The following is a 13,903-nucleotide window of genomic DNA, read 5'->3' on the forward strand; positions in this document are numbered from 1 at the left end:
TTGGGGATTTCTATTAAATTTGGATTGTTATTTCATAAAGTTGAGTGTCCAAACGTTTTAACCACTAATTGTAATCTACAGAAGGGGAAATTTTGAATATCATTATTGGAGATGTAAATCAATTTATCATTCATTGTCTTATCCCTTTAGATCCCTGGATCTTAGGGGGATGGGAAAATGAACGATAATAAAAGCAGCCTTTTATGATTATAAACAAAGTCAACGTATATGTTGATTAAAACCATTGGTTGAAAAGTCTAGATATTTTTACTTGGGATAGTCCAATCCAGATTAAATACCATCTTGGCAAATAATAGGCTAAATCCTATCAAATTTCTTAGGATAGCCCAGTAATTATGGTTTCCTAAGTCTTACATATACATAAAAGAAAGTGTAACTAACTCCTATGCTAGTCTAAGAAATTTAATAATTATTTTTTTTCTCAATGTTTTTAAAATCTTGGGATGTTGTACTTATCAATATAAAATTAATTTTAGTTGAAAAAGAAATAATCCAGGATAAAACAGGTTAGACATTTGGCAACAAAGATATTTTGCTTTTTATGTATTTATGTTTTTTCTTCTCTTTTTATAACTTTTTTAGTTTAGTATTTTTATCAATGAACCCAAAACTAGGTTCATTTTCATGGTTAACATTTTTTTCAATCATTATTTCTTTAGTGCAGTTTTAATTCATTTTGTATCATTCACTTGGATTAGATTTTATGTAATTTAAACTAAAATTATTTATGAAATTAATAATTTTACAATCTCATATATGATATTAACAATTATCGTTCATACCCTGTCTCAACCATGACACTTTGGTTGAGTATGACTTCCGAATTAGCGGGAAGTTCTCGAGATCTGTTGGCGAACATACAAACCCCCAATACCAGGAACCATCAAGTTTCAACAGCAGGTTTGATTATAGATTTATTGATGAAATTATTTCAAAGTCCTGAAATTACAAAATCAATTAGTTCATAATTCCAGTTATTTATAACCACGTAATCTTAATTGCTTTTTAAAAATCATTTTTCTCTACGGTTAAGAATCTTTGGAAACTTTGGCTTTAAAGGAAAATTATTTGGTTTAATAAATCATTGTTAAATGCAAAAATAAAGGCACATAAAAAATACTAAAACATATATTAATCATTATTAAGTTTCATGTTTAGCTGGCTAAAGCCTTTTTAAAACTACATATAATCGTCCTATACACCATTCTTCTTAATAAAATTAACAAATTCTACCTGAAGTTCTTATGGTTTCAAATCCCTGGTATACTAGGGTCGTTCACGCACTATGAGACCAATGATAGGCCCAATTTTGTTCTCCGAAATCTTCACACACTCATATCTCATTCACAAGTAACGAACGTGCGCATCAAAATATATAAACAATCCATGCCGCGTCACATTATGAAAGGAAAGTCAAAAAAGACGACATTTGCGCTTAATTCTAGGATAATGATAAGGAATTAATTTCGAACTTGATAAACACAAAGCTTCCTCGAAAAGAGGTTAAGACACACCCCCCGTTTGAAAGTCAAATTAACTTCCTTAACGAGATTCAAGGTTTTTTTGCGCTGAGCACTAGCAACATTTCTCACTAAACTCAACTCACCATAATCACATGAGAATGGCCACATCCCGAAAACGTGACAATTTTGCTCCTAACTAAATGAAACCCCGTGAAATGCATACACAATATTATACTCCTCACTAGGACTCATAATACCTCACATTTTAGGATAGAAGGATGGGATTGGTTTGTACCTTACAACATTCCATGCACATGACACTCACAAGATCACATACACAAATCCTGAAATGGATAATCCTATTAATCATGATGTTGTAAATATAACAACTTATACTAAATAATAATCATTTCATAATCAATAGGTAATAAATCATTATTAATAAATCAATAAGTACCTACGAAATCAGGTCGAAATGTAAACAATAATGGTAAAATAAAACGAAATAAATCTTAGACAAGAAAATTAAGATTTATAGGTACTTAAAATTAAATTTGTTAAGCATCAAAAAGAGTAGTAAGAAAAAATATTTCAAAATCCTTGGGCAGAAAGTTTTTCAAACTTAATGAATAAGAACTGTACTATCTTAATCAACAATAAAACTTTTTAATACTTAAAGAATAGCAAAATAATAATATCTTCGTTAGAATTTTCATCGGAATTATGAAAAAAAATACCAATTTTTCTTTGTAAAAAAATATGAGACTTTAAATATGAATTTTCAATCATTCCTTGATCTGAATAAAAATGTTTTACTTGATTGAAATTCATATATAATTTCAAAAAAAATCTGCTAAAAAATACTTGATTTTTTTTCTTTAGAATAAATATCGAATCACGCAACCTCGACATATTTATTCTTTTTCAGTAAACTTTTCAGGTAAGTTTTATAATGAATTGTACTTTTAAAAAGAATTTAAACTCAATAAAATTAAATTTGAGCATATGAAATAGAATAAAACTTAATCGCATTTCATTTGATTCTTATTTTAGGCATAAAAATAGGCGTATGAAAAATGTGGCTTTTTTACTAAAAAAAATCTCAATTTCCATAAAATAAGAATCAATTATTAATCATAATTTTTAACAACTGCCTGACTGATACAGCATGTTCTTCCAGGGGAGATTTATCTGTCAGCCTGAACAAGACTCTTGCAGTCTTTCTCCCATCCTCAATCCTCGTCACTCGGCCCATCCTCAAACATCTCATCAGCGGGTTGGTACTCGTAACCAGAACTATATCTCCGTCGACTAGTGGCTCCGCCATCTCATCCTTCCACTTGGACATCCGTAATATCTTCGGTAGAATCTCCTGGCGGTAGGCAGTCCAAAACTGGGCAGACAAATCTTCTAACAACTTCAACCTGGAGGAAATTTGGTCCTCCGGTTTCATCGCCACATTGCACAACGGCTGGCGGTCAACATTTCCCAGCAGCTGGCCAGGGGTAATCAGCCGCCAATTCTCCACGTCGTTCGCAGCTTCTATCGTCAATGGTCTGCTATTCATCAACTTGCTAACCTCTGCCAACAGCACCAGGAGCTCGTTAAAATTAACAGAACTATTCACCAACTTCTTGGACAGCAATCTCTTGGTTAATCCCACCATTTTCTCAGCTTGCCCAATAAAATGGTGGGCTCGGGCCGGGATCTGAGACCAAGAAAACTCTACCTGGCTGCCCAACTTCTGCTCTAAAACCTTGCGAGCACCGGATAATTGTGTGCCCATGTCGCTTACTATAACCTTCGGCAGACAATGAACAGCCTCCAACTTGCGCAGGGACAACAGGATACTGCTGGTATCATACTTTTCCAAGGCATCTAACCATAACGCCCCTGAGAACCTGCAGACCACCACGAACACCCACACCTTCTTCGTTGCTGTCTGACTCCTCGTTTTGGCGGCAGCTCTCCTCGTAACCAGCGGACCCATCAGGTCGACTTGCACAGCTTCAAAAGGCCTGCTCGGGACCAACTTGTCAGGTAACACATCCTTCATGGTAGTACGACATTCCTTGGCCCTCTCAACACTGCAGGGCCAACACTTCTTCACTTCCATGATGGACAACCTCCTTGCCTTCACAATCCAGCACCACCGGCGGCTCTCAGCTAAAGTTCCACGGACACCAGAGTGAAGCTCAACATGCGCTTCTCTCATAAAAACAGCAGCTAACCAAGTACCAGGCTCCAAAATTATTAAACCTGGCATGTCTTCAAATATCATTTTACGGCCACCAGTAATGGCGTCAATGACGGGCTCTCCACGACCAACCATTTTAAGAATTCTCATCTCCCTGGTCACATAATTTCCTCCGGGACCAACGACAGGCCAGGTCAATGATACTTCATGCACTAATGGATTCAATGACGCATAATTGCCTTTAGCGTCATTTATCCACTCATCCTGTTGGCTACATGACACAATGAAAAGTTCCGCCGCCGCCATAAAATTGTACAAAGACGGCTTGTACACAGAATCTGCGGCTGCTACATGACTACCAGCGGCTGTAGTCTTACCTTCTTGTCTGCTCTTTAGCTTCTTCAACCAGATGTTCCCTACTTGCAGGACAGCTGCCATAATACGTTTGGCCTGTCCAAATGATCTCCTGTGCTTGAACCTAAAGACATCTTCAGCGGCTTCTCCGGCAACTTTCATTGAACATAACTTAACCATTTTGGTATTCAACTCCTCTGGTGGTAAATCCTGCTTGACTTGTTCGGCAGTTTTCACCGGCCACGCACTTTCATCCTGGCGCAACCATTCTGGGCCCAATCTGTACCTGGAACCTGGTCCCAAATCTGATACCTTGCAGGTGCTTCTGGTGCCCAAATCTGCAACATTGTGTGTCCCCGGGACCCACCTCCAGTCGTCCTTGTTGGTTGCAGATTGAATTTCTCCAATGCGATGAGAATTAAATGTGTTCAACATAGCACTGTTGGAAACTATTTGTGATAAAACACACGATGAATCAGTAAAGTACATCACTCTGATAACATCAAAGGGCAGGGCATCTCTGATGGACTTTGACAACCTTGTGGACATCTGGCAACCCATCAATTCAAGGCGTGGAATTGATTCACACTTGACCGGCGCAACTCTTGACTTGGTGGCTAGCAGAAACGTTTCAAATCCTTGTCTAGTTGGCCACCTCAAATATGCCATACATGCATAAGCCTCTGATGACCCATCCGAAAACATCATCAAGGATGGAAGGCCAGTTGGTTCCTCCGGGACCACACAACGGTCAAACTCCAATTTAGCGACCTCAGCTCTGTCCTCCAGTGACTTAACAAGTTCATCCCGTAGACTTTTTGGAATGAAATCTTGCCAGCCCAAATTCAGCAAACATGTTTTCCGCAGGACAAGTTTAATTCTCAACAGAATAGGGCTGCAAAGCCCGATCGGGTCGAAGGTCTGGGCGGCGAACCTGTGGACCATCTTCTTTGTCAGATTCTCGTCCAAGGCGTGCTGGAGGTTGTACAAATCAGCATCCTCTTTCACCTTCTTTCCCTTGACTTTACCATCTTGGTTTACTCTTGTGGCGATGGATAACACATCGGTGGCTGGCTTCCATATCAGCCCGAGAACCTTGGTTGGTTGGCAATCATCTCCAGAATAAATGACTTGTTTGAAGGAAAAACTACCTTTGCCGATAATTCTGTCGGCCTCTTTCATCATCTCCTTGGCTTCTGGCTTCGATCCTGCTCCCGAAATAACGTCATCTATGAAGCTGTGCTTCTCAAGCTTGACTGCAACTGGAATCTGAGGTAACTTGAAATCTTCCTCAGGGTAGGTAGGTATTTGTGGCTCCTTCCATAATTCAGGTTTAGCAACAATTTCACTACCGTTTATCTGCCCCTCTCCATACGTCTCCTTGACCTCTGCTTCACTCTTTCCGCCGAACAGGCGGGACGTCAACTTCAGGGCTGTAACTGCCAAGTTTCCCGCAGCCAACTCGCCAAAATTCACAACTTTAGTCAGGTAAATTTCAAGTGGACCGTCTGGCGTCGGGGAAAATAAAACTCTCTTCATCTGGCTGTCGAACTCTGTGGCCAGGATGGAGTTATAAAACTTGGAAATATCCGCGGTTAAACCAACCTTGTAACCGCGGAAAAGCAACAAATGATAAAAAATCTTCTGCATTGGCGGCGGTCCTCCCAGCATTATGTTATTAAAACTGGTACCCTTGAATGTCAGAGAACTATTTGCACACAATCTCATGGGTGTGGAACTTGAATCCTCCTTGAACGCAACCACTATTGATGAACAAGACTTAGGCCCTTCATACTGCAATTCTTCAGGCGTGGCTTTTTTAAACACGCCTCTGGATATGGCGTCGTTGAATACCTCCACATACATTCCATAGGTACCTTCCTTTACCATCTTAGCACGATCCTTTTCAGCAATTTTGCGGGCTAAACTCTCATTGTAGGGTAAGGTGTGAGGATCTTCAATATAAGCATATTGACCTGTCCACTTGTTGGACTGCAAGTCTAGTGTTAAACCTGCCTCAATTATCCTCTGCCTCTCACGCTGGTCCCAGGTAGTGCCGTCGGCCATAGCCTTGCACTCTTGACAGGCAGTACATCCTGGACAAAGTGCCTGCGGCTGTACGCCAAACTATTCAGACGTCAGAAAGTCTGGTAAGGTGCCTCCACTGACACTGACAGCCTTATATGCCGACTTTTGATCTCCAGCTCCACCGTCAGCACTCGTACAGATAAAACCACTACCAAAAATGGTTCGCCACAACATAGACTGGCCCACTTTCTGGTAGGTTGATGGAAACACGTCAGGATGTGTATTTCCAATGATGATATCTAAGCCTCCACTAATATATGTAAATCTTTCTGGCGGCATTTTAAATATCTCGGCGGCAGTTTCTGGGTGGACCGAGCGCATCTCGTTGGCCCCGCCGAGGGTAGGCATGACAGCTGCCTCAAACTCCCTCAAATTGCCGTCCCTATCCTTCAGATAAAACACAACATTGCGGCAGGAAGACTCACTGCCGTCAGCTACAGAAATAGTTGTATATCTGCCGGTAGATTTCAGCTTCAACTTGTTGGATAACTTCTCAGACACAAGTGGCAAATTTGCACCAGAGTCAAACATTACAGTGGCGTGGCAGGTGCCGCCGCCAGGTGCTACAACAGGAACTAACTGAAGTAAGAAGGTACAGGGGCTGGGTGCAGAACTTGACTTGTAGACTGTATTCACACCAGCACTAGCCTCATGGAGCAATCTAGAATGATATCTGTCGCAATTATTGGTGCCACAAACACCAAGCTTATCCGATTTATTACACTTGTCAGCAGCATGGCCGTCACACAGGCAGAGTTCACATAACTTCTTCTGCTGGACAACTTTCTTTCGGTCAACCACATCCATCTTCTTAAACGTGAGGCAACGGAAAATCGGGTGTTTCTCCTTGCAGCTCTCCACCAGACATGCACTGTTCCACTTGGAAGCCTTGTCCTTTCCAGCCTTTCCATTCTTATTGTCGCTGCGGCCAGATACTTGCGCGGCGGCAGCTCTGTCATGATTTCTCTTGCCGGCGCTAGTGTCATAGGACATATCACCGGCCAACATGGCTCCCCTGGTCCTCTCCAGTAGTTCTACAATCTTCTGGATGTTTGGTTGGTTCATGCTACCTAGCTCCATCATAATTTTCTCTCTCAAATTTTCAGGGCACTTGTCTTTGAAAATATGAATAAGAGTTAGGTGGTTGTAATCCTTAGCTGCAGAACCAACGATGGTTTCTACCTCCTGCATCATGCTCTTGAAGGTAGCAATTGCGCTAACCACGTCCACAGGTTTATCCACAGGTTTCATCTTGTTCAGCTTAGTTAAAATCCTCATGAACCGGCGAGTGTTTGATAAAAACATCTGATCGAGAAACGACCATTGTTCATTATGATCTCTAATCGCTGACACTTGCTTGCGTAGTTCCGGGTTGGTTATCACCTTCTCCATACACAACATCAGACTTAACCTCTGGTCAGCAAATCCGTAACCAGAGCATAGATCCTTAAAGACCTGTTTAAAGTTTGGGTAATCCGTGTCAGTACCGTCGAAGGACGGCAGCAAACTGTTGTCCCAGCGCCCATACTGCGGGTTGGAACTCCGAATATCCACGGCAGACATACTTCTGGAGAGCATGGCAGGTGTCCCACTCTCATCCAGGTTAGATGAACGACGTTCCATCTCTCTAAGCCTTCGGTACATATCACGTACTTCTTGGCGCAACTCCACGGAAATTTTAAGCACTCCCATGTCCATCTTCACCTTCTCAATGACGTCGAGGTTCCTGGCGACAGTGCTTGACCTCGCGTCGTCTGAATCATTGTCAAGCCAGTACAGAATTTTTGTACACTGCTCCAACGACGCATAAACTTTATCTGCAACAGTTTTCTGCTCACTAGCTTCATCCAAATCACGCTTGAACTCGCGCAGCTCACTAGTCTCCACGGCAGGTTTTAGACTTTTTATTAGGTCAGATTGGTCCTTGACCTCACTAAAAATGTCACGAATTGATTTTACATTCACATTTTCACATGAACTAAAACTTTGGCAGGCCTTTAGATTGTCATAAAACACTTTTAACTGTTCGTCAAAGACTTCTAGCCTTTCACTGCCAATAGCGATAGCTCGCTCAATTTTCTGCTTTTTGGTTAGTGGCATATTGATTCACTAGGTACTTATTTCACAGAAAAAATTGTCACAGTTTATTGCATCAATAATTCACTGGATGCTATTGATCTCTTGATGAATGCTAACGCCTATTCATCAGATACTTTGAAATTGTCTCAACCATGACACTTTGGTTGAGTATGACTTCCGAATTAGCGGGAAGTTCTCGAGATCTGTTGGCGAACATACAAACCCCCAATACCAGGAACCATCAAGTTTCAACAGCAGGTTTGATTATAGATTTATTGATGAAATTATTTCAAAGTCCTGAAATTACAAAATCAATTAGTTCATAATTCCAGTTATTTATAACCACGTAATCTTAATTGCTTTTTAAAAATCATTTTTCTCTACGGTTAAGAATCTTTGGAAACTTTGGCTTTAAAGGAAAATTATTTGGTTTAATAAATCATTGTTAAATGCAAAAATAAAGGCACATAAAAAATACTAAAACATATATTAATCATTATTAAGTTTCATGTTTAGCTGGCTAAAGCCTTTTTAAAACTACATATAATCGTCCTATACACCATTCTTCTTAATAAAATTAACAAATTCTACCTGAAGTTCTTATGGTTTCAAATCCCTGGTATACTAGGGTCGTTCACGCACTATGAGACCAATGATAGGCCCAATTTTGTTCTCCGAAATCTTCACACACTCATATCTCATTCAAAAGTAACGAACGTGCGCATCAAAATATATAAACAATCCATGCCGCGTCACATTATGAAAGGAAAGTCAAAAAAGACGACATTTGCGCTTAATTCTAGGATAATGATAAGGAATTAATTTCGAACTTGATAAACACAAAGCTTCCTCGAAAAGAGGTTAAGACATACCCTTATCTCATATTTGGTGGATAATATTGAAATGTAATTTTATAATCATCACATCGACTATATTGCATTAAAATAGTAGTATCATTATGTCATCGTTGCCATATTAGGATCATGGAAAGAAAACGAAGAAGCGAGCTTCGTAATATTTTCACAGTAGCTTTTGTCATTTTGGTTAGGTTAGGTTAAGTTAGGTAAATGTTAACAATTGCCGCGCAGGGTTAAGGCCACCCACAGGGGCTAGAAACAGGAGAAAAGCTACTGTGAGAATATGACAATACCCGCTACTTCGTTTTCTTTCCATGATCTCTATATTATTGATATAATTATATCAACAAAAAAAGAAACAAGATCTTTTACATTGTAAAATATAATGGTTATCCAAAAAATAATCCCAAATAGATTTATCTCATACCAAAACTCATTATTGATCACTTTTAGAAGCTTTTTATAAACATCAAAAATACTTCATTATCATTTTCAAGATTTAATTGCAAAGTATATTTATTTTGTATGTATTAATCGATGTATATTTACTTGGTTGTTATACAAGATTGTCATGTACTCTAATAAAATGCTAATCCAAGCTGGCTAAAATAACGATACCCCCCATTACCCACCTTTACCTCATCCCCTCCCCTCCTACTGGATCAACAATGAGGTCCGTATTATCAACCTAAATTAACATAATTTCCACATATCCTATATCCATAGTTATATATCCATATTAAATTTAAATATAAGTTTGTAATGATATTTGTTTTTAGGTGTAATTGAGAAAGAAACTACTCCTGAAATTCCTATTCCCACAAAAGACAAAGTTTCGGTAATATTTTATTTCAGTATGGCTTAGATTAATATCCGCTGGATTAGAAAATTGTTCTCAGCCATGCTAAAAAATCATGTATAGCATTGTATTATGTATAGACAATATTCCATAAAAAATTAAATTAATTACAGTTTTGTTTCATATAATTTTTATTTTATTTTTAATTTTCGGAAAGCTGTCTATAATACGATGCAATAAATAACTATTTTTAATCCTTATCTACAATTCCTAACCTTACACTACAAAACCGCTTCAATATAGTTTTAATTTATCTGACTTTAATCAGAAACGGCCTCAAAGGGTTCAAATATTTGACACAATGGCTGTTTGATTCTTGCATCTAATAAAATTTAAAGTATCTATGATGTATTTTCATAGTTTCGAATTTTAGTTAAATAAGTATCAGAATTTAAACGTGATAAAAATATACGGTTATTGCATTTGAAAACAAAACATCTGCCTTTACTGCTTAAATTAACAAGGTTTGAATATTTTAATTTCAAGTTGTTACTTAGTTTAATAGGAATAACTGTGATTCCGAGTTTCTTTTCTATGTTATTTGGGAAGATATTCTTCTATTATTGCTTCGAATTTAAGCATGATATGAATATTGATATTAATATCATCGCAGAAAAAAACTATAACAAAATTTATCAATGAAGCCTTTAAATTAGTAGCTTTGTTTAGGAAGAGGGTTAATTTTTAGTTTAAAATTAGTTTCTTTGGTTGTTTTCAAACCTTGTATCAAAACTAAACTTCTCGAGAAGTTGTGGGACGATCGGTTTAGTCGTTTACGAGATTTTACTAGACATGCAGACAGATATGTTTAAATATATATAAATCTAACAATTAACTTTTTTGAAAGAAAATGAACCTTTGTATAGGAAGAGGAAAGAAAGGCCAAAGCAGAGGCTGAAAGAAAACGTCTGGAAGATCTTGCACGACAAGCTGAGGAAATGATTATGAAAATGAAAGCTCAGCAAGGTAATTACAATAAAAAAATCAGTATTATATTAATCACTATTTATTGTAACATGTATTCCTGTCAAAAGCCTTTTTAAGGTCAAAAAAATGCTTCAGTAAGCTATTATTATCAATAATACATTCAATTTGGAAATTAAAAAAAGGCATAAAGCATGTCATTTAGTATTTTTTAGACACTTGAAAAAATATGTTTTGATTTACATGTACTTAGTTTGAACACCTGACAACACCATTTAAAAAAAAATGAATATAAAGGGAGAGGGGGAGTTTCTTGTTTGTTTGTTTTATTAGACTAGGTCAGTTTAGGTTTGATTGGATGTTGGGTAGCTCCGCAGGGTCGGAGACCTCCCCTTAGGGGTTAAACAAAGGGGAAAAGCTTCATCTCCCCAATTATTTTTTCAAATTATAAAATAAGGGGGGAGGGGGGGGGGCACTTTTTAGGAACACCAATTAGATATTTAACAGCATAATTGTTTACTTACTACTAAAAGAAATTCCATGTTAGGTCCAGAAGAATCGAACAAAAGTAGCCCCGAGAAGAAAGAGGTTTATACTAAAGTAGAGACCAATGGTAAAGCTAGTGATAGCAAAGCATCAACTGATGCTACTAAGGACACAGCTAAAAAAGAGGAACCTGAGAAAAAGGCGAGGATTATCAAAGAATTTTGCCCCTGAAAGCATTTTAACAACTTACTAAACACTTGCATAGGTGGAAGCTTTTTATACTGCCTATTAAAAATGACGTCATAATGACCTACCATTGGTCAATTAAAATGTATACTGGCATGCTTTTTTAAATTTAGTCTGTGTATTGTATATCATTTGTCATTTGTATTGTATGACGTCATAAAGAGCTTGGTTATGCAAACCAATTTATCGGCCGTTGTCTTTTCCCTTTAGATCCCTGGCAGTATGGGGTTTGTAGAGGGTGGTAACAACATCCTCTTTCAAATTTAAATTGGTAAGGCGTGCCTCCCTTTTTTTTCACCCTAGCAATACTCTATGAACTGGCATACCACTAAATGAAATCATGGACTAAAGAGATAAGACAATAGCCGATAAATTGTAGACTCCCAATTATGATACACAACATTACATTCCAAAAGTTAGTGAGCCAGCGAATAAGAAAAGGATATTTAAAAACTTTGGGGACTAGTGTAATAAGCAGCCCTATGTCATCTTCCCTGGAATAAGATAATGTATAACTATTTTTTAAAAAGTTAAAAGTAAATAATCCTTGAAAACTCAGGAGAGAAAACTACCTCGCCAACTAGACCCACCTGTAGAGAACAACAAACCAGAAAGGTTAGCTACCTCTTCAGGGAATTGCTTGGTTTTTTTGTGGAAATAATATGCCTTGTAGCTTCATCATATAAAATGTATCATAATCCCAAAATATCTAAGAAATGTTGGTTTAATTTGACGCTATACAGGTACGCTTTATTTAGGTCTTTTGGTAATTTTCCTTCCTATCCTCTAGGACAAAGCAACTAATTTTATAATATTGTGTTAACTGAATATATATATTTACTTTTAAAATGCCTAGTTAACATTTTTAAATAATTATAAAAAAATATTTGCATGTTCAACTATCGTAATAAATCTATGCTTTTTTACTTCTTTAAAGTTTCATAAAGATAGTTAAAACCGATTAATTGATACACTAAATAGGGGGGGGGGGGGGGGGGGTTAATGCAACCATCTCGTAATCAGTGAGCAAATGGCATGAAATTTTGCATGAGTAATCCTTTGTAGGTCTAGTTTCCCTAAATCGAACAAAAAGTTTGAAAAGTAACGGCTAACGGCTGGCGACTCAGCCGTTTTGCCATTTTTTTGGATATCTATATTGCAAATTAGTCACGAAACCTATCTCCACATTATATTCTTTTCCACTCCAAAACGCTATCAAACGGTTCTAGACGGTGGCTGTTAGTAAGTGAAGTTTTAAAAATGGTTATTGCTATTATTTAACATAAATTAAACCAAAAATATATTTTAAAAAGTTGATTCCTACGTAATTGATGATGGATTTACCCTGATAATAGGCAAAAAACGGCTAAACGGCTGAGCCGCAGCCGTTAGCCGTTACTTTTCCAACTTTTTGTTAGATTTAGGGAAAATAGACCTACCAAGGATTACTCATGCAAAATTTCAGATGGAAATTCGAATTCTAAGTGCCATTTGCTCACTGATTACGAGATGGTTGCATTAACTCCCCCCCCCCCCCCCCCCCCGCCCACCTTATAAAAAAACCAAATAAATATTATTTTTAAGACAATGCATCTACTCTTCTAGTTCTTTGCTTTCAGTGTAGCAACCCTTATTTTACAAGTGATGCATCATTAGTATCTTAATTTTTGTTAAACCCATGTAAAATCTTATCAATTGAATAATTTCCCCTATATATTTGCTCCATTTGCAAAATGAGGGATTTTTCAAATTAACACAAACCGATATATAATTACTTGGATATTGCACCAGATTTTTCTATAAGTTTGTTCTCTCAGCTAGTTAATATAATGATACCCCCTATCCAATCCTTTTGCCCCATTTCCTCCCCTCCTACAGGATGTACAAACTGGCTAATAAATATGGACTATTGTAGCTACCTAAATTGATGACAAAATTTTCCCTGTCATAATATCCATGTATACTATATCCCTTGCATGAACACTCATTATTCTGCAGGTTATCTCCGTCGATGTTGAGAAGGCGAGATTCAAGAGAGGATAAGGATAGACCTATGACAATCAGGTAAAAAATACAAAGATTCAAGAGAGGATAAGGATAGACCTATGACTATCAGGTAAATAATACAAAGATTCAAGAGAGGATAAGGATAGACCTATGACTATGAGGTAAATAATACAACCATTCAAGAGAGGATAAGGATAGACCTATGACTATCAGGTAAATAATACAAAGATTCAAGAGAGGATAAGGATAGACCTATGACTATCAGGTAAATAATACAACTATTCAAGAGAGGATAAGGATAGACCTATGACTATCAGGTAAA

At 37.5% G+C, this 13,903-nt stretch overlaps 1 protein-coding gene across 1 annotated transcript in view; it reads left to right on the top strand.

Moving 5' to 3' along the window:
* Positions 1–13,903, top strand: part of LOC145321586 (uncharacterized) — a 41,380-nt gene that overhangs the window by 26,387 nt on the left and 1,090 nt on the right. Inside the window, exons 23-28 of the mRNA XM_080163059.1 lie at positions 498–527; positions 9,839–9,897; positions 10,785–10,884; positions 11,390–11,529; positions 12,134–12,189; positions 13,573–13,638. Coding sequence (XP_080019185.1) covers positions 498–527; positions 9,839–9,897; positions 10,785–10,884; positions 11,390–11,529; positions 12,134–12,189; positions 13,573–13,638 — 451 coding nt within the window. The remainder of the gene's footprint in view (positions 1–497; positions 528–9,838; positions 9,898–10,784; positions 10,885–11,389; positions 11,530–12,133; positions 12,190–13,572; positions 13,639–13,903) is intronic.

This window comes from Acartia tonsa, chromosome 1, assembly GCF_053477335.1.
Source record: "Acartia tonsa isolate MP-2025a chromosome 1, ASM5347733v1, whole genome shotgun sequence".
Classification (NCBI taxonomy): Eukaryota; Metazoa; Arthropoda; class Copepoda; order Calanoida; family Acartiidae; genus Acartia; species Acartia tonsa.